At 40.1% G+C, this 19,673-nt stretch overlaps 1 protein-coding gene across 3 annotated transcripts in view; it reads right to left on the bottom strand.

Moving 5' to 3' along the window:
- The window catches only part of LOC105490059 (transmembrane protein 131), a 271,947-nt gene extending 253,029 nt beyond the window's left edge, over positions 1–18,918 (bottom strand). For 2 of the 3 annotated variants that reach the window (XM_011755316.3, XM_011755317.3), the window contains exon 1: positions 18,441–18,918. In XM_011755316.3, coding sequence (XP_011753618.1) covers positions 18,441–18,627 — 187 coding nt within the window. In that variant the 5' untranslated portion in view covers positions 18,628–18,918. Of the gene's footprint in view, positions 1–9,286; positions 9,477–18,440 lie in introns of those variants that run through there. The other variant, XM_071077307.1, reaches the window with a different exon arrangement.
- Between the last annotated feature and the right edge of the window lie 755 nt (positions 18,919–19,673).

Here is a 19,673-nt window from a genome sequence, read left to right as displayed (position 1 = left end):
ACTCATCCAAAATGGAACACGCAGGAAACGATCCAAAAAATCTAAACAGTGCAGTGTGCTGTGGCATCAACTTCAAGCTGCCTAATGCCTAGAGAACTGGAATCCCCAAAATGGGGTTGGGAGGAGGAGGAGGAGGACAGGAAAAATGTTTAAAGAAATAGTAAGTGAAAATGTCCCAAACTTAATGAAAACTATAAATCCAGAGATCCAAGAAGCTCAACAAACCCTGAGCTCAACAAGCATGAAAAAAACTATACCAAGAGATAATCAAAGTATTTCAAACAAGATTTACCAAAAAAATCTTAAAAGCATCAAGAGAAAAAAAAGACATGTAATATACAGAGGAACAAAGATAAGGATGACATCAACTTTCTTCTGGAAAACAACGCAAGTGAGAAGACAGTATCTCTTTTTTTTTTTTTAGTAGAGACGGAGTTTCACCGTGTTAGCCAGGATGGTCTCGATCTCCCGACCTCGTGATCTAAAGACTAAAAGAAAAAAAACAAAAACAAAAACATGTCGACCTGAATTCTGTCGACCAGCTAACAGTATCTACGAACAAAGGCAAAATGAAGACATTTTCAGAGATACAAAAGCTGAAACAATTCATTACTGGCAGATCCACGCTACAAAAAATCCTTCAGGCAGAAGGAAATGATACCAGGTGGAATACAGACACGTGTTTCTCTATAACTGATAGAACAAAGTAGGCAAAAAATCGGCAAGAAAATGGTGAACTTGAACACCACTACAACCGACCTGAACCTGACAGAGTACTCCAGCAACAGCAGAAGACATATTCTTCTCAAATGCACACATTCACCAAGACAGCCTACATTCAAAGTCACAAAACAAGTCTCAAATCAAAAGAACTAATGTCATACCAAGTATGGTCTCTTGCCAGAATGGAATTAACTTATGTATCAATAACAAAAAGATCTTTGATAAATACCCAAAGACCTCAAATCAAAAACCTCAGTATCCACCTTAAAAAACTAGAAAATAAAAGACAAATTACACTCTAAGCAAAGAAAAAACAAAAAAATAAAATTCAAGTGAAAAAGTCAATGAAACCAAAAAAGTGGGACAAATACAAACATATACAGAGAATAATAAAGCCAAAAGATGCTTTTTGTGAGATTAAAATTAATAAACTTGTAGCCAGTCTGATCAAGAAAAAAATGACAGAAAACACAAATTATAAGTTTCAGGAATAAGAGAAGTCACCACTACGGTTGCTACAAATATTCAAAAGATAGTAAAGGGAACATTATGAACAACTTTGCCAATTAATTTGACAACTTAGATGAAATGAACAAATTCTTTGAAAGGTATTACCAAAGTTCACTCAGGGAGAAACAGATAATCTGAATAACCCTATTTCTTAAAAATTGAAATTACGTTTAAAAAAATCCCAACAAAGTAAACTCCAAGCCTAGATAGTTTCAATGGTAATTCTTACCACACATTTATGGAAGAAATAACACCGTTTTTATATAGATTCTTCCAAAAAAAGTAAAAAGTAAAAACACATCAACTAATTTTATGAGACCAGCATTACTCGAATACTGAAAGAGAAGGCATTACAAGGGGGGAAAAAAATATTCCTAATGACCAAAGATACAAGAATTCTAAGTTTTAGCAAACAAACAAAACTTTAAAATAAATTGCATAATACCTATCACGACCAAGTAAGAAATCCAAGGTTGGTCATTCATCATGTTAGCCAAAAAAATCAGTGATACAGACAAGGCATTGGATAAATAACCACTCCTGTTAAAAACTCTTCAAACCAGACATAAAAGAACTTCCTCATCCTGGGAAAGGGCATCTAACCTGCATGGCTAACAGCATACTTAATGGTGGAAGACTGAATGCTTCCCCCCGAAGACTATGAACATGACAGAGATGTCCACTTTCACTACTTCTATTCAACATTGCACTGGAGGTCATAAGCAGTACAATCAGGTAAGCAAAACAGAAGGCATCCAGACTGGAAAAAAACGTATTCGCAGACATGACCATCTACGTAAAAAGTCCAATGCAATCTACAGAAAAGCTATTAGAATTATTAAGTCAGTTTAGCACAATTACAGAATACAAGATCAACATAAAATTTACTTCTACATACTAACAATGAACCAGAACCTGAGATTTTTTAAAAATCGCTTATTAATAAACTAGTATCAAAAATATGAAATACTTAAGAGATAAATATGACAAAAGATACTTTAAAAATTTTATACTGAAAACTACATTAAAGACCTAAATAAATGGTGACAATATCCCTGTTCATGTGTCAGAAAACTAAATACTGTTAAGATGTCAGTTCCCCCCACAAAATCATCTATAGATTTAACACAGTCCCAATCAATACCCGGGAAGGATTTGTTGTACAAATTGATAATCTGATTCTAAAATTCATAATGAAATGTGAAGCATCTTGAATAGGCAAAACTCTGAAACAGAACAAAGTTGGTGAACTGACACTATCTGTTTCAATAATTATAATACAGGTACAGTCAAGACAGTGTGGTACCGGCATCAACGTAGAACAATAGATTAACAGAACAAGAGACAGACAAAGTACAAGGTACAAAAGTACAAGGTACAAGGTACAAAAGTACAAGGTACAAGGTACAAAAGTACAAGGTACAAGGTACAAAAGTACAAGGACAATGCAGAAGACAACACTAGAAGAAATGGTTATTTATATGCAAAAAAAAAAAAAGAAAGAACTTGGGTACAAAACTCATGTCATATGTAAAATTAACTCAAAATCAATCACAGATCTAAATGAAAGACCTACCACTGTAAAACTTCCAGAAAAGAATACAGGTGAAAATCTTTGTGACCTTGAGTTAGGCAGAGATTTCTTAGATACGATACCAAAAACATGATTTATAAAAGAACAAACTGATAAACTAGATTTAAACAATTAAAAACTTCTGCTCTTCAGAAGACTGTTATGAGACTAAAAACACAAACTCAGACTTGGAAGGAATCCTTGTAAATACTTATCTCCAGAATACTGGTACCCAGAACATATAGAGAACTCTCAAATCTCAAAAACAAGAAAACAGCCTAATAAAACACGGGCAAAAGATGTGAAGAGACGCTTTGCCAAATGAGATATATGGATGGCAAATAAGCACATGAAAAGATGCTCAACATTATTATTCACCAAAGAAATACAATGAAAATTACAGTGAAAGGCAGGAATACCTGTATTGCAGGTTTGGTTCCAGACCACAATAAAACCTACATCACATAATAAAGCAAGTCACATAAGTTTTCTTGATTTCCCAGTGCTTGTAAAAGTTACATTTACACTATATTGTAATCTATTAAGAGCACAATAGCACTGTATCTAAGAAAATACATATCTTAATTTAAAAATACTTTATTGCTAAAAAATCCTAACAATCATCTGAAGCTTCAGCAAGTCATCATCTTTTGGCTAGAGGACAGTGTTGCCTCAAGGTTGATCGGGATAATGGTCGCTGAAGGGTGGGGTGGCTGTGGCAATTTCATAAAACAGCAATGGGCCAGGCGTGGTGGCTCATGCCTGTAATCCCAGCACTCTGGGAGGCCGAGGTGGGCAGATCATGAGGTCAGAAGTTCGAGACCAGCCTGGCCAACGTGGTGAAACCCCGTCTCTACTAAAAATACAAAAATTAGCCAGGTATGGTTGGGGGCGCCTGTAATCCCAGCTACTCGGGAGGTCGTGGTAGAACTGCTTGAATCGGGACATGGAGGTTGCAGTGAGCCGAGATCACGCCACTGCACTCCAGCCTGGTGACAGAGCAAGACCCTGTCTTGGGAAAACAAAATAATAATAATAATAATAAACAGCAATGAAGTTTGCCGCCCTTTCATGAAAGATTTCTCTGTAGCATGTGATGCTGTCTGACAGCATTTTACCGACAGAAGAACTTCCTTTTTTTTTTTTGAGATGGAGTCTTGCTCTGTCACCCAGGCTGGAGTGTAATGGTGCAATCTCGGCTCACTGCAACCTCTGCCTCCTAGGTTCAAGTGATTCTCCTCCCTCAGCCTCCCGAATAGCTGGGATTACAGGCACCTGCTACCATACCCGGCTAATTTTCTATATTTTTAGTAGAGACGGGGTTCCAACCGTGTTAGCCAGGATGGTCTTGATCTCCTGACCTCGTGATCCACCCACCTCGGCCTCCCAAAGTGCTGGGATTACAGGCGTGAGCCACCAAGCCCGGCCAGAAGAACTTTCAAAACTGGAGTCAATCCTCTCCAACCCTGCCACTACTTTATCAACTAAGTTGATAATACTCTGAATCCTTTGCTGCCATTTCAACAAGGTTCACAGCATCTTCACCAGGAGCAGATTTCATCTCAAGAAACCACTTCCTTTCATCTAAAGGAAGTAACTCCTCGTTTGTTCAAGTTTCATCATAACACTGCAGCAATTCAGTTACATCTTCAGGATGCCACTCTGTTGCCCAGGCTGGAAAGTTTCCTGCAGCCTCGCCTTCCTGGGCTCTAACGATCCTCCCACCACAGCCTCCCGAGTGGCTGGGACAACAGGTAAGAGCCACCACCCCTAGCTTTTTGTAGTTCTTGTAAAGACAGGGTTTTGCCACAGTGCTCAGGGGGTTCTTGAACTCCTGGACTCCATATTCCTTCCGCCTAGGCCTCCTAAAGTGCTAGAATGATAGGCATGAGCCACCACACCCAGCCCAAGCTCCACTTCTAATCCTAGTTCTCTTGCTATTTCCACCGTATCTGCAGTCACTTTCTCTACTGACATCTTGAACTCCCCAAAGTCATCCATGAGGGTTGGAAGCAACTTCTTCCAAACTCCTGCTGATATTCTGACCTCCTCCTATGAGTCACAGATATTCTTAATGGCATCTAGAATGGTGAATCCTTTCCAGGAGGTTTTCAATGGACTTTGCCCAGATCCAACTGAGGACTCACTCTCTCTGTGGCAGCTATAGCCTTAAGTAATGTATTTTTAAAATAAGACATGAAAGTTGAAATTACTCCTTGATCCATGGCTGCAGAATGGATGCTGTGTTCGCAGGCATGAAAACAACGTGCAGCTCCTTGTACATCTCCATCAGTGCTCCTGGGTGACCAGTTGCCTTGTCAACAAGTTTTAATATTTGGAAAGTAATATTTTTTCTGAGCAATAGGTCTCAACAGTGGACTTAAAATATTCAGTAAACCATGTTATAAACAGATGTGTTGTCATTCAGGCTTTGTTGTTCCAGTTATAAAGCACAGGCAGAGGAGATTTAGCATAATTCTTAAGGTCCCTGGAATTTTCAGCATGACAGATGAGCACTGGCTTCAACTTAAAAGCCACCAGCTTCACTATTTCCTAACAAGAGAATCAGCCTGTCTTTCGAAGCTTTGAAGCTAGGCACTGACTTCTCCTCTCTAGCCATGAAAGACCAAGATGGCATCTTCCAAAAGAAGGTTGTTTCATCTACACGGGAAATCTGTTGTTTAGTGTGGCCACGTTTATCAATGATCTCAGCCAGATCTTCTGGATAACTCGCCGCAACTTGTGCATCAGCACTCAACCACTTCACCTTGCACTTTACGTGATGAAGGCTTTCCTTAAGCCTCATGAACCAACTTCTGCTGGCTTCCAACTGTTCTTCTGCAGCTTCCTCCCCTCTCTCAGTCTTTACAGAACGTAAGAGAAGACAGGGCCTTGCTCTGGATTAAACTTTGACTTAATAGAATGCTTGTGGCTGGTCTGATCTTCCATCCTGAAGACTAAAGCTTTCTCCTATCAGCAATAAAGCTGTTTTGCTTTCTTATCATTCACTTGTTCACCAGAGTAGCACTTTTAACTTCCTTAAAGAACTTCTCCTCTGCATTCACAACTTGGTTAACTGTCTGCTGCGAGAGGCCTAGCTTTTGGCATGTTTCAGCTTTGACATGCCGTCCTCACTAAGCAACTGTCCTAATTTCAATATTGTTGTCTCAGAGAACAGGGCGGCCTGAGGAGGGGGGAGAATTGGGGGAACAGCCAGTCAGAGCAGTCAGAACACAGGCATTTATCGGTTAATTCTGCAGTGTCATACGGGTGTGGTTTGTGGGCATCCCAAAACAATTACACAATCACATCAAAAATCACTGATTGCAGATTACTGTAACAGATACAATAGTGAAAAAGCCTGAAATATTATGAGACTTACCAAACTGTGACACAAAAACAGGAAGTGAGCATATGCTATTGGAAAAATGGTGCTAATAGATCTGTGTGAGGCAGGACTGCCACAAACCTTCCATTTGTAAACAGCATATTGGCTGTGAAGGAGGCAAAGTGCAATAAAATAAGAAATGCCTGTGCCACTACACACCGGTGAAGATGGCTAAAATGTAAAGGACTCACCATACCAAGCACTGGCAAGCATATGGAGGAAATGGAACTCTCATACAATTCTGATGGGAATATTAAATGGTACAGCCGCTTTGGAAAACAGGTTAGCAGTTTCTTAAAAATACAACTACCACACGATCCAGACATTCCACTCATAGGTACCTACCTGAGAGAAAATAAAATACATGTGCATACAAAGAATCACACAAGAATGTTCACCAGTCCCTCCCTACACTGCCCTCCATGGTTCTAGACAACCACGTATCTATTTTGTCTCTGTGGATTTGCCTATTCTGGACATTTCATATTAAATGGCTTCTATGGTCCTATATGGTCTTTTGGGAGTGGCTCTGTTCACTTACTACAATGTTTTCAAGGTTCACCTGTGTTGTCACGTGCAGTCAAAATAATACTTCACTCATTTCTATGGCTGAATAATATTCCATTTGATCCATTCTTCAAACATTTCCGTTGTTTCTACTTTCTGGCTATCATAAATAACGCTGCTATGAATGTTCTGGCACGAGTTTTTATGTGCAAGTTTTTGTGTTTTCATTTCTTTGGAGTATATACTAAGGAGCAGAACTGTGGGTCACACAGTAACTGTGTATTTTCAGAACCTGCCAAACTGTTTTCCAAAGCAGCTACACCATCTTATGTTACCCATAAAGTAACAAGATGTTCCAATGTCTCCGCACCCTTGGCAACATTTATTATCCATCTTTTTGATTGCAGCCATACTGGTGGGTGTGAAATGGTATCTCATTTTGGTTTTCATTTGTATTTCACTGATAGCTAATGATGTAGGCATCTTTTCATATGCTTATTGTGTATCTTTATTTGGAGAAATGCCTATTCAGATCCCCTGACCATTTTTTGAGTTGTCTGTTTTTACTGAGGTTATGAGAGATCTTTATACATTCTAGATACATATCCCTTTATCAGATACATGATTTGCGAAAATTTTTCTCCCATTCTGTGGGTTGTCTTTTCGCTTTCTTTATAGGGCCTTTTAAAGCACAAAACTTTCGAATTTTGATGTCTACTTTATTTTCTCCCCTTTTGTTTGTGCTTTTGGTGTCATATTTATCAAGAAAGCTCATCAGAAACTCAATGTCTGTGGTAGGCTGAATGATGACTCCCCAAAATGTTCATGTCCTAATCCCAGGAAGCTACGAATGTTACCTTACATGGCAAAAGGAATTTTGTAGATGTGATTAAATTAAGGATTTTGAGATGGGGAGATTATCCCAGATTAGCCAGATGGGCGGATATATTAATAACGACACTCAGAGGAACAGAAGGTGATATGAGGATGGGAGCAAGATGGTCGGATTAGGAAAAGGGTGAAGTGATGTCAGAGGCCATGAACCAAGAAATTCAGGAAGCCTCTAGAAGCTGAAAAAGACAAGGAAAAAGATTCTCCCCTGAAGCCTACAGAAAGAGCACAGCCCCAACACCCTTGTTGGAGGCCACACAAATGTTTGTGATTAGGTACATCCGACGTCTGTTAGTAATAATATGAACCTGTGATCAATTAAGCAGCCAGCCGTTACCTCCACCTCCTTGCTCTTGTTACCCAATAAATACGAAAGGGCTGTAGAAGCTCAGGGGCTGCCTTTGCTCACTAGAAGCAGGGAGCCGTTTTATTCTTCTCTCTTCTTCCCCATGCTAGCCTTTCCTTAAAAATTCTTTTTTTTAAAATCATTTCTACGTTCGTCCCTTCGTTCAGTCTCATAATAACGGTCTCAGACAGTAACAGTAATGCTGTAATGACAGTCTCCAGTAGCAGTGACAGTCAGCTACAACGGTGCCCGAATTCCAAAGGGAGGAGGGTACAATGAGGCATGCCCGAGCCCCTGTTCCCGTCATGGCCTGAACTAGTTTTTCAGGTCTCTTCGGGTCTCTTCAGTTCTCTTCAGGTCCCTTTTTGTCCCTGATAGTCCCTTCAAGTCTCTGTCTAGGCGCCACTAAGGGCTGCACAACCTGTAATTAATTGTCTTGCTCAAACTAATTTAACAAAAAGGAGATGTTGGAGGCTGTACAAATGTTTCTTATGATTAGACATAACTGAAGCCTGTTAGTAACAATATGAACCTGTGATCAATTAAGCCGCTGGCCAATGGTTACCTCCTCCTCCTCGCTCTTGTTACCCAATAAATACAAAAGGGCTGTAGAAGCTCAAGGGGTCTGCCTTTGCTCACTAGAAGCAGGGAGCTCTTTTCTCCCCATTTGCCTTTCCTTAAAACAGTTTCTTTTGTCTTTTTTCATTTCTATGTTTGTCCCTTCGTTCAGTCTTGGAATGATGGTCTCCAGTAGTAACTGCTGTAATGATGGTCTCAAGCAGTAACTGTGGCAATCAGCCACACACCCTGACTTTATGCCCTTTGGAATAAGAGAACAGACTTGTGTTTTAACCCACTCAACTTGTGATAATTTGCTACAGGTACAATAGGAAACTAACACAGAGTTCCGAGGTTTTTACTTGGGGCTAGCCATATGGTACCCCTCTGCCTAACACATACCAAAATTCCAGACTCCCAGAAGAAAAGCAGCTTAACATAAACCACATATACTTAGGTCTATTACTAGAATTTCTATTCTATTTCATTAATTTGTCTATATACCAGTACTTTATTCTAATTATACCAATTACATAATAGTTTAAGAGCAGGTTTTAATAACTGCTTGTGCTAGTCATGCCTCATAACTTTTGTTTTCCAGAATTTTCCCAGTACTTCTACATTTTCATTTTTTCACAGAAAATTTAACAGCAACTTTTCTAACTCCATAAACAGTTTTGTTAGTATTTTTTTAAAATATCACATTGAGAGCAAACTGATGTCTCAGTCCATTTGTGTGGCTTTAAAGGAATACTGGAGGCTGGGTAATTTATAAAGAAAAGAGGTTTACGTGACTCATGGTTCTGCAGGCTGTACAGGAAGTGTGGTACCAGCATCTGCTTCTGCTGAGGACCTCAGGCTGCTTCCACTCCTAGAAGGCAAAGGAGTGTGCAGATCACATGGCGGCAAGGGGGATGGTGACAGGCTCATTTTAATACCAAGTCTCAGGTGAACTCTCTTGGAAATTAAATGTGAGAACTTAGTTCCCCCATCCCCCTAGGGAGGGCATTAATGTATTCATGAGGGATTATTAACATATGTTATATATAATAATATATTACTATAATAATTACTATATATTGATATATCAATACTCATGAGGGATTATATCGATATAATAGCTTTACAATATAAAAAGACGCACATTAACTAAAGGGAGCAAATGTGGAAGTATGTGAGTGTAGCCTGGCAGCTGCAGGCAGCCCAAGTCCAATGGGTATCCCTGGACGAGTTTACTAGAGGGAAAACAGATATGGGTATAAATTCACCAAGAGAGTTCAGTGCAGCTGAGTTAAGAGGACTGCTTCTACAGCTTAAGGTAAAAAGGCCATGAAATAACTGCACGGGATAAAATTTAGTACCTATTCCTAATAACTCTTAAAACTAAAACTCTTTAAAAATATAAGAAATTTAAGAACATCCAACTTCAACCAACTACCCCAATCATATTACACAATGAAACACTTAAGGTATTTTTCTCTTAAAAAAACAAAACAAAACACAAAAACACAAGGATGCCTGCTTTTTCATCACTCTTATTTAACATTGTTCTGAAGCTCTAGCGAATGCAAAAATGCATAAAAACTTACTAATACTAGATTGAATAAGTTGTTATTCAATTATGTTGGACAAAAATTATAATTTCATAATTTCATACAGTTTTACCTAATACTATATACATAGGAAAAAGACAAAATGGAAAACCCTGTAAAGATGTCAAATTCCAAATTTATCTAACATTTCAATGTAACTGTAACCAAAAAGCAAATAGCAATTTAAAATTTTCTTTACAAAATGATTTGAGGATTCATAGGGGAAAAAAACAAGATTGATAAGAAACTGCTTGTTGAAGAATAATCACTTAGGGAGAGGGGATGACCTGCCAAGCCAGCTAATGAAATGTATAAATAAGCTGTATTACCTAAAATAAAACAGAAATGTACAAATACATAGACATATATATGAGAAAAAAAATACCTGGGGGGGGGGGGGGAATCAAGAAATAGGTCCCAGTACATAACAGAACTTGAATGAAACAAAATACTGTATATAATTCAATAAGTGGTGTTAAGGCAATTGACTAATGATTTGAGGACAGATTCCCTACCTGATGCCAACGGACTGAAGAAATAGAGATTTGCATTTAAAGATGGAAGCATGGACATAAAATATTGGTGAATATATAATCTCTAGAGATTTTAAGGCATGAGAAAAGCAGAAACCATTAAAAAGAAAAAACAAGAGTGACAGAGTTGCCTGACAAGTTTAAAAATAACAGAAAATAAATTCAAATGCAAATAGAAACTAAGGAAAATATTAAATCCTTAAATATTTAAAGCCAAAAGACTAAGTCAAAAAGAAAAATTCCAAATCATTAGTTCAAAAATGCATGTTTTATTTACAATGACATCAAAAAGAATAAAATACTTAGGAATAAACCTAACCAAGGAAGTGAAAAGTTTGTACACTGAAAATTACAAAACACTGCTGAAAAAATTAGACACAAATAAATGGAAAGACATCCCATGTTTATGGGTTAGATTACTGTTAAGGTATCAATACTACTCAACGTGATCTATAGGTTCAACATAATCCCTATCAAAATCCCAAAATCGCAAGGGAAGTAGAAAAGTATATCCTAAAATTCACACACAACCTCAAATAGCCAAAATAATCTTGAAAAGGAAGAAGACAGAGGTATCACATTTCCTCATTTCAAAACATATTACAAAGCTATAGTATTCAAAATAGTGTGGTACTGGCATAAAGACAGACAGAGCAATTAAATATAGTGTCCAGAAATAAACCCTTACATATATAGCCAATTAATTTTCATACAAGGACACAAAGACTACTCAGTGAAGAAAGGACAGCCTCTTCAACAAATGGAACTGGAGAAATTGGATATCCACATGCAAAAGAATAGAGTTGCACCCTTTATCTTACACCATAAATAAAGTTAACTCAAAATGGGTTAAAGACCGAAACATTAAGACCCAAAACTATAAAATGCCTAGGAGAAAGCATAGGGAAAAAGTTCATGACACTGGATTTGGCAATGATATCTTGAATATGACACCAAAAGCAAAAGTAACTATATCAAACAAAAACTTTCGTTCAAAGAATATGATCAACAGAGTGAAAAGGCAACCGGCCAAATAGGAGAACATAGTTGCAAATCATCTGATAAGGGGTTAATATCCAGAATATATAAGGAACTCCTATAACAACAATAACAACAACAACAACAAAACCTGAATATAACGTGGTCAAAGGACTTGAATAGACATTTCTCCAAAGGAGATATACAAATGCCCAAGAAGGATATGGAAAGATGCTCAATATCATTAATCATTACAAAAATGCAAATCAATACCACAATGAGATAGCACCTCACACCACTATCAAAAGAAAACAAAAAACTAATGACTGTTGGCAAAGGCATGGAGAAATTGGAATCCTTGTATATCATTCATGGGATTGTAAGATTATGCAATCACTATGGAAATGTGGTGGTTGCTTAAGGAATTAAATATAGAACTATCACATGATCCAGAAATCTCTCTTCTGGGTAGATATGCAAAACAGTTGAAACCAGGGTCTTGAAGAGATATTTGCATACCTAACTTCACAGCAGTAGTCACAAAAGCCAAGAGGTGGGAGCAAGCCTAGTGTCCACGGATGGATGAATGGATAAACAAAATGTGGTATATCCATACAACAGAATATAATTCAACCTTAAAAAGGAAGGAACTGTCACATCCTACAACAGGGATTAACCTTACAGATATTATGCTAACTAAAATAAGCAGGTCACAAATCCTGCATTATTCTACTCACATGGAGTATCTAAAGTAGTCAAATTCATAAACACAGAAAGTAGAATGGTGGTTACCAGGAGCCTGGGGGTGGGGGTTAAGGGTAGAGAGAGAGCTAGGAAGTCGTTTAATGGGTATAGAGTTCCAGTTTTACATGAAGTTCTGAAGATCTGCTACACAACAATGTGAATATACTTAACACTATTGAACTGTACATATAAAAATGGTTAAGTAGTTTGTTATGTTTTTGTTAACCACAAAGTTTCTAGAAAATAAAAACATAGGTTTCATACTCTATCATGACTGACCATCTAAAAGATCCTCTTAAACCTCAAATCTCTGCCCTAAAATGGCAGTTGTATGCAACAAAATCAATCAGGCAAATGGCAAAGGCTTTCTAGAAACCTTCCATCTGTGGTTTTAAAAGTAATCACATGGGAATGAAAAAACAAAAACAAAAAAACAAACAAAAAAACAGATTTGGAACTACAGATGAGAACTAATGACCACCTAATTCTAAAATGCCCTAATAAGAACAAAGCACCGGAAATGAACTTCTTCCGGAGCCCTTGGACCGCTAATGGAAGTCTGCGAGAGATTTCTCCCTGCCAAAGCAAATGCTACTACCAGCGTTTGCATTACCTCCAGTTCCTTTTAATCCAGGGCCAGCTTCTGAGAATATTCCACAAGTCTAGACTAACTCATCACACCAATCTGGAGCTAAGCAGTATCTACAGAAGGCAATATTGCTTAATATTTAGCAATACAACCAGGTATCTAAGTCATCAAAAACAAAGAGACAGTAGCTTCCAATACCAAATACTCATTTCCCTGTATTATCCACTCACTGGTTTCCTTTTAAGAACCTTCATGATCCAGAATGGCCTGTGATTACTTAAACTGTTAACAAGTCAACAGAAAGTGATAAGAAAGCTTGTGGCTGGCATTTCTTTTCTTTTTTTTTTTTTTAAAGAAAGTACATTTTACTTGAATACTAATACATGGGTTTGGCATGAACTGTCAAGTCTGTTCTTTTTGCAGTTGGTACAATATAACAAAATCGAATTCCTGAAGTGCTCATTTGGGGTTACATAGTTTGGCTCAAGGGACAGATGTCTTAGGATGGAATCCTGGCTCCGCTATTTACCAGACCTATCATGCTGGGCTTAACCTCTTTAAGCCTCAGTTTCATGATCTACAGATTAGGGTTTTATGAAAATCTGAAAATCTGAAAATCCAAAAGTTATAAAAGTGATGGTTTAGATAAGTGTATACAACTCCTTTCAGTTACAAGGAAAAGCAACATGTGGGGAAGAAAAAACTGGTGTTACTCAATGTCCTGTTATAGCAGACTTCCTCATGACATCTGCACCAGAACTGAGTTTTACCCTGTACTTCTGACTCTCAACCTAGGTTCTCAGGTACAAAAAGTCCTATGCACTTTTTCATATGCTCTGTAATTATTTTTGTACTGGGTTTTGCACCTGCGTCACAAATACAGCTTAAAACAAAACTTTGTGCATGAAACTATATAGTACACTGGCAAAAAATTATAAAAGGCCTAATAAAGGCTGTCAAACATTACCCTGACATTTAATTACCAATTAATAAAACATGCGACAAAGAAATTTAAATTGTCAATAGGGTGAAACAATCATTCTTGAAAATTTATTCAAATGTATATTTATATTTACTAAATAAACTATAGCTTCTCATTTATAATAAATTAAAAGCCTTCCAAAAACCCACTTCACAATAAAATTATATTACAATGAAAGTTTAGGCAAACTTTCATTCAAAACTGAATGCTTGCTATGTATGTACTACAGATGTTGACAAAGGTTCTGCCCTACAGAAATTCCAGCCTAGGTGGAGAATTGACACCCTTGAAATCATTTAAGTAGCTAAACAAGGCAGTACACAATTAAGCGTCAAAATGAATGATGAATGATTAACAAAGACACCACAAACTCAGAGGGTGCATGCAGGACTGAACAGAAACAGGAAGGTGGTAGGAGACAGGCTGCTGCAGTGCCCCAGGCTGAAGGCAGTGGACAGCTGATCAAAAGAGGATGTAACAGGCACTGATGCCACTTGGTAAAGGGTCAAAACTGAATCCAATGGGGCAGGCAGAATAATCACAGCATTAACAAAAAACTGAAAACTGGAGGTGGCGCAAGATAATTCTGCCATGGACATATGCAGTGTGCACCAACCGCTAGACACATACGGAGGAAGACAACCAACAGGCAATTGGAGAGCACAACCGACAGGAGGGCACAACCAGAACCTAGAAGTACAGAGGCACCAAAACAAGGCCAGATGCTGCTTACAAGAGACAGTGGGGAAAAATTCAGCCATAGGAAAAGGGCCTCTTGGTCTGGCAAGGCCAATCAGAGCGCTTGAGTCACACACAGGCAAGAGAAAGAACGCCTAATGTATCAAGCACCTAGCAAAGATTTTAATTTCCTCCAAGAGTAATTTGGCTTATTGCTACTCTGGACGGTAACAATTAGATGAGTTTACATCTACTCCCAAAGCAATCTTTTTGGCAGATGTCTATGAAGATTCACTGTAAAGAACGAGAAAGAGGAGCAAAATGGTGTAAGAGGAAAAGAGGACACACTTTTCCAACTACAAAACTCCAATGCTCCGTCAGGCGACAGCCTTTAGTAAAAGCGGGCTACAAAAGTTCATTAGTGAAGTACTTATTCAATAATACTCTCTTTACTAGGCCCTAAATTAAAAGGAACCCACTCTACCCCATACAAAGGGTTAACACATCTCACTCTTAAGAAAATCACTTTCAAACATTTTAACATTATCGAGTAATAAGTAGGTTAAAAATAATTTGGTTAAGAAAAAGTAAATAACACTCCTAGTCAATTTGGCTACCCTTAGAAAACTATTAGATTCTTACCTGTTTTCTTGCAGTCTTTAGTCCCACGCACTTTTCTCATACGCTTTGTAAATACTTTGTACTGGGTTTTGCACCTACGTCACAAATACAGCTTAAAACAAAAATTTGTGCCTGAAACTACAGTACACTGGCAAAAAATTTTAAAAGTCCTAATAAAGGCTGTCAAATGTTACCCTGCCATTTAATTGACAATTAATAAAACAAGCGACAATGAAATTTAAATCGTCATAGATTGAAACACTCATTCTTGAAAATTTATTTGAATTTATATTTACTAGATACATAAACTATAGCTTCTCATTTAATAATTGATTTAATAAATTAAATGCCCTCCAAAAACCCACTTCACAATGAAATTACATTACATGATATATGATGCTTTTTTTAAAAAGGTCTTATTTGCCAGTCACAACGGGCTGCTTTGTAATTCAAAATACTAAAATTATACATTTAATATATATACACACATGTATTTTCACTACATATTTTAAAAATATATTTTCACAACTCACACACATTTTTGCTATTCTCAATATCTAGATATTAGCCTCAAGAAAAAATCTTGCCACCAATCTAGAACTAGTTATTTGTAGTGATTATAATAACTTCTACCTCTGAAAACTCTTTCAAAGTCCTTACAAACTTTACATCACAGCCAAAACCGTCTCAAAGGTACCTTTCCTCTGGACTAGTGATAGCACACTCCCATAGCTCAGTTAAGACATACAGGATGCTAAGACAAGCAATGGTCCATGCTTCTGACTCAAAAAAACCAACATCAAGTCCAAACATGAAAAACTACATTAGGTAATTTACTTCTGCAGCTTTTCTTCAGGAGACAATGACTGTTACCGTCTTTTAAACATTGTGCAGTGAAATTATACAGGAATGAAGGAAAAAAAATACAAACATACAAAATACCTGCAGAATCATCATTAAAACTGCAGGTAGATCTTATCTTGGAAATGTTAAACTAGTTTATGCTACTTCAACAGACAAAAAATTCCTCCGGGTGTGAATGGACAAACGGAACTCAGCCATCTTCAGAAATCTGCCCAGACTTGCTGAAAAACTCAACAGTACCTTGTAGGACAAATATTGTATTTGTGCCTCATCAGATGCCAAACTCACAGTGTCACAATCACGTGAGAAAATAAATTGCTTTTCCCTTACTTAGAAACAACACTGGAATATGATCAGTTTTAAAGTAGAAGCCATTTCTGGAGATACCTTCACAGAATATTTGATTAGAACCAGATCTCTTTATGATGGGTAGAGGCCTATGTTCTATATTAGTATCATCCCCATTAATATCTTGGATAACTCTGCACACATTGTTCATACAGATAAGCATGGGCCACAAAGGATATCTGATTCACCCAGGACCACTGGCAGATTCAACCACTCCTTTAACACGAACTTAACACCCGGGCAAGTATTCTCCTCATCCAATCCTTACACACATCTATGGATATCAGAGAGGTGCACGAACATGTATAAACTATGCAAATGAGAAATTAGCGAATATATTTTAGGCTGACAGTTCTCCAACAAAAAATTTGTTTACTTAACTTTACCCAGAGTAAAGTTTTTATTAGCATATAAAATGGCTGTTGGAAAAATAAGCAGCAGTAGAAGGAAAATACAAACTTAATGCTTTACTAGATTCAATCATCATTTCATTTCCCTGTGCTAAGGGCGCATGAAAACAGTCATCCACTCAAATGTTAAGCGCCAGTGTTTGGCACCGTGCAAGGTAAACAAAAGAACAGAAAAGCAAGGACACAATGCCCACCAAGGTCTACCTGAAGTCCCACCCAAAAAATGTCCATTAAATTACTGCACTATTTTGGGTTCACTGAACACCCACTACATGCCAAAATGCTAGGTGCCACGATCACACAGAACACTCAACGAACTGCAGATCTGTGGCCAATGACGTATTATGACAACCCCAGGCCTGACTAGTCCTAAACCGGCAATATTTTATTCTGGAAATAATTTTGCTTCCATCAATTAATCCTTTCTATAGACGGCAATTCTTTGAATAATTTCCACCAATGTTAACCCAGACTAAGGTTGCTTAGAGAGTTAAATAAGGGAATGTAATGTGGACAAAAATAAAAGAAACAGTATCCTGAAGCACATTTACACTTTACTAATTCAGTTTGTATTTGCTTTTACCTTCAATAACAATAAAAAGCAAGTGACTTCAGTCAGAAAGTAGAACGTTAACTCTAAAGTTACCGTGTCAAGAAATTGTTTTCTTGTACGAGCAGTTTCATGTGCAATGCTAAACTAACAAGTTTTGCTTAGTTTTTGTTTTTTGTTTTTAACTATTCACTTAGTAAATTCTTCATGAAAGCTCTGGGACCATTCACATGTCCCTTGGCTCAAAAAGAGGTAGTGTAGATGAAATTACACTGATTTGGTCTTCAAGATTACAAAATAATTTTTGACCCTGTCCAAGTACCCGTTTTGCAGCAGCACGATACTAATGAGAGTTTTTTTAAGTAGGGGCCAGCCCTTAACCGTAAATTAACTGTAAGGGCTTGCAAACTGGCAACTTCACATTTATTTTTAAAGGCTTTCACATCAAAGACAAAGGCACCGAATTACGTGTTTTAAAATAAGAAACGCAAACAGGCTTTCAAAAGCTTACTAAAGAGGTAAATGGAATTGTATTTACGTCTAACAATAAAGAGTCATCAATACCGCAAAGAGACATTAAAGGAGGAAGCTACAGGACCAAGATTCCCCTCGAAGAAATGTCTGAACAAACTCAAACTGAAATTTTGTAAGCTGCGTCTCGCTATTTTTACCGCATTTTAAAGTAAGCTCTGTTTGCACGCAACCAACCGCAACCAAGAAAACAGAAGTGTCCTAAAATGTACCTATTAGCCAAAATAAAGCCAAAAAATATGCCCCTCCTACCTAGCGGGCCAAGTGGCAAGAACGTACGAGAACTCAGGAAGTTTTGAAATGGCAGTGACAGGAGACGCGGGGGAAGGCAGGGGAAGGAATCACGGAGAGCTCGGGCCACTCCAAGCGGCGGGCGCTGCGAGGTCCCGGCTCGGGACGGGATCCGACCGCCCAACTTCGCGCCGGAGCCCCGGCCGCGGCCCTTCCTCCCGGCCCAGCCCGCCCGGCCTCCGCGAGAGCGGCGTGACAGCCCCGCCGCAGGGACGCCGCCGGGGGACACCCACCTTCCTTCTCGGCCCGCGCCGCGGCCACTACGAGGGTCATCACCAGGTGCAGCGCTCCTACGAGGCCGGCTGCCGCGCTGCGCGGGCCCCCGCTACGGCCGGCTGCGGGTTCCAGCCCGGCGCCGGCGGACGTGGAGACGGCGGCGGTGGTGGCTCCGGCTGCTCCTCCTCCCGCCCGCTTCCCCATCCCTGCCGGCCGGGGGCCGCCGCGCTCGAGGTCCGGCGCGGCCCTTCTCGGCGAGGCGGCGGCGGCGCGGAAGCCGTGGTCCGGGCTCTGGCCGCGGCGCCGGGGACGACAACGGTTCCGAGCCCAGGTCTCGGGCTCCGGGCGTGGGCCTGGGTCCGTGCGTGCGTGTGAGCGAGAGTGTCAGTCACGGTCTTGGCCTGGGCATCGCCTACAAGGAGTCGGAGCTGAGAGGCCGCGGGTCAGGCACGGCGGGCGGCCATACTGGAAACGGGCACGGGCCGCGGGCCCTGAGCGCTGGCCTGCGAGGGGCGGGGCGCGGCTCTGGGCACCGCCCACGTCGTGCCGACACCTGGGCGGTCCGCCGGTCAGCCTGTCCGCCCCGGAGCTCCCGGGCCCCACGTCGTCGTCCCGCTCTCGGAGGCCGGCGGCTTCCCGGCCAGACAGAACCAGGACAGAACAACCCCAGGCCGTCACCGCTGCCCGGTGCAGGAGAAGGAGGGAGGCAGGCCTGGGTTCAGCTGCCAGGACTTATGATGGCCGCTTCCGCTTCGCGGAGGCGGTGACGGCGATCACGTGGAGACGGGGCGGCCTTGCCGCGCAGCCGCCGCGTTGCGTGGGCGGGGCAGGGGCGGAGTTGCGGGGCGCTGGGAGGTTTGGCTTCTTCTCCGGCTCCGGGACGATCCTCCGTGCTCTGCGCTGCAGTGCTGGAGCCTTGCAGGGGTCTGAGTTCGCATCCGGACCGCGAGACGAGCGCGGAAAGTCAGTTCCAGTGACTCCTCCTGGTGGCACTCCCGCCTCTCGGCCGCTTTGACATCGAGAATACCCCGGGCCTGACTCAGTTCCTGGTGGTGCTTCCTTGAGGATGGTGACCCGCTGAATTCATCCTTGGGTCTTCCGAGTCATGGTACCCAGGAGGCGCTTGATGGAGTCCTCTTGCCTTGGCTTGTGCACGCTTTGGCGCGGAACACCTTGTGTGCAGAAAGCGTCAGTGACTCTGGACGGAGAAGGCAGAGGCGGACAGACTGCTCTTTAGAATATCCAGTAGC

The sequence above is a fragment of the Macaca nemestrina genome, chromosome 13 (assembly GCF_043159975.1).
Source record: "Macaca nemestrina isolate mMacNem1 chromosome 13, mMacNem.hap1, whole genome shotgun sequence".
NCBI lineage: Eukaryota > Metazoa > Chordata > Mammalia > Primates > Cercopithecidae > Macaca > Macaca nemestrina.
The sequence above is the reverse complement of the archived record's forward strand: the minus strand, read 5'-3'. Positions and strand labels throughout refer to the sequence as shown.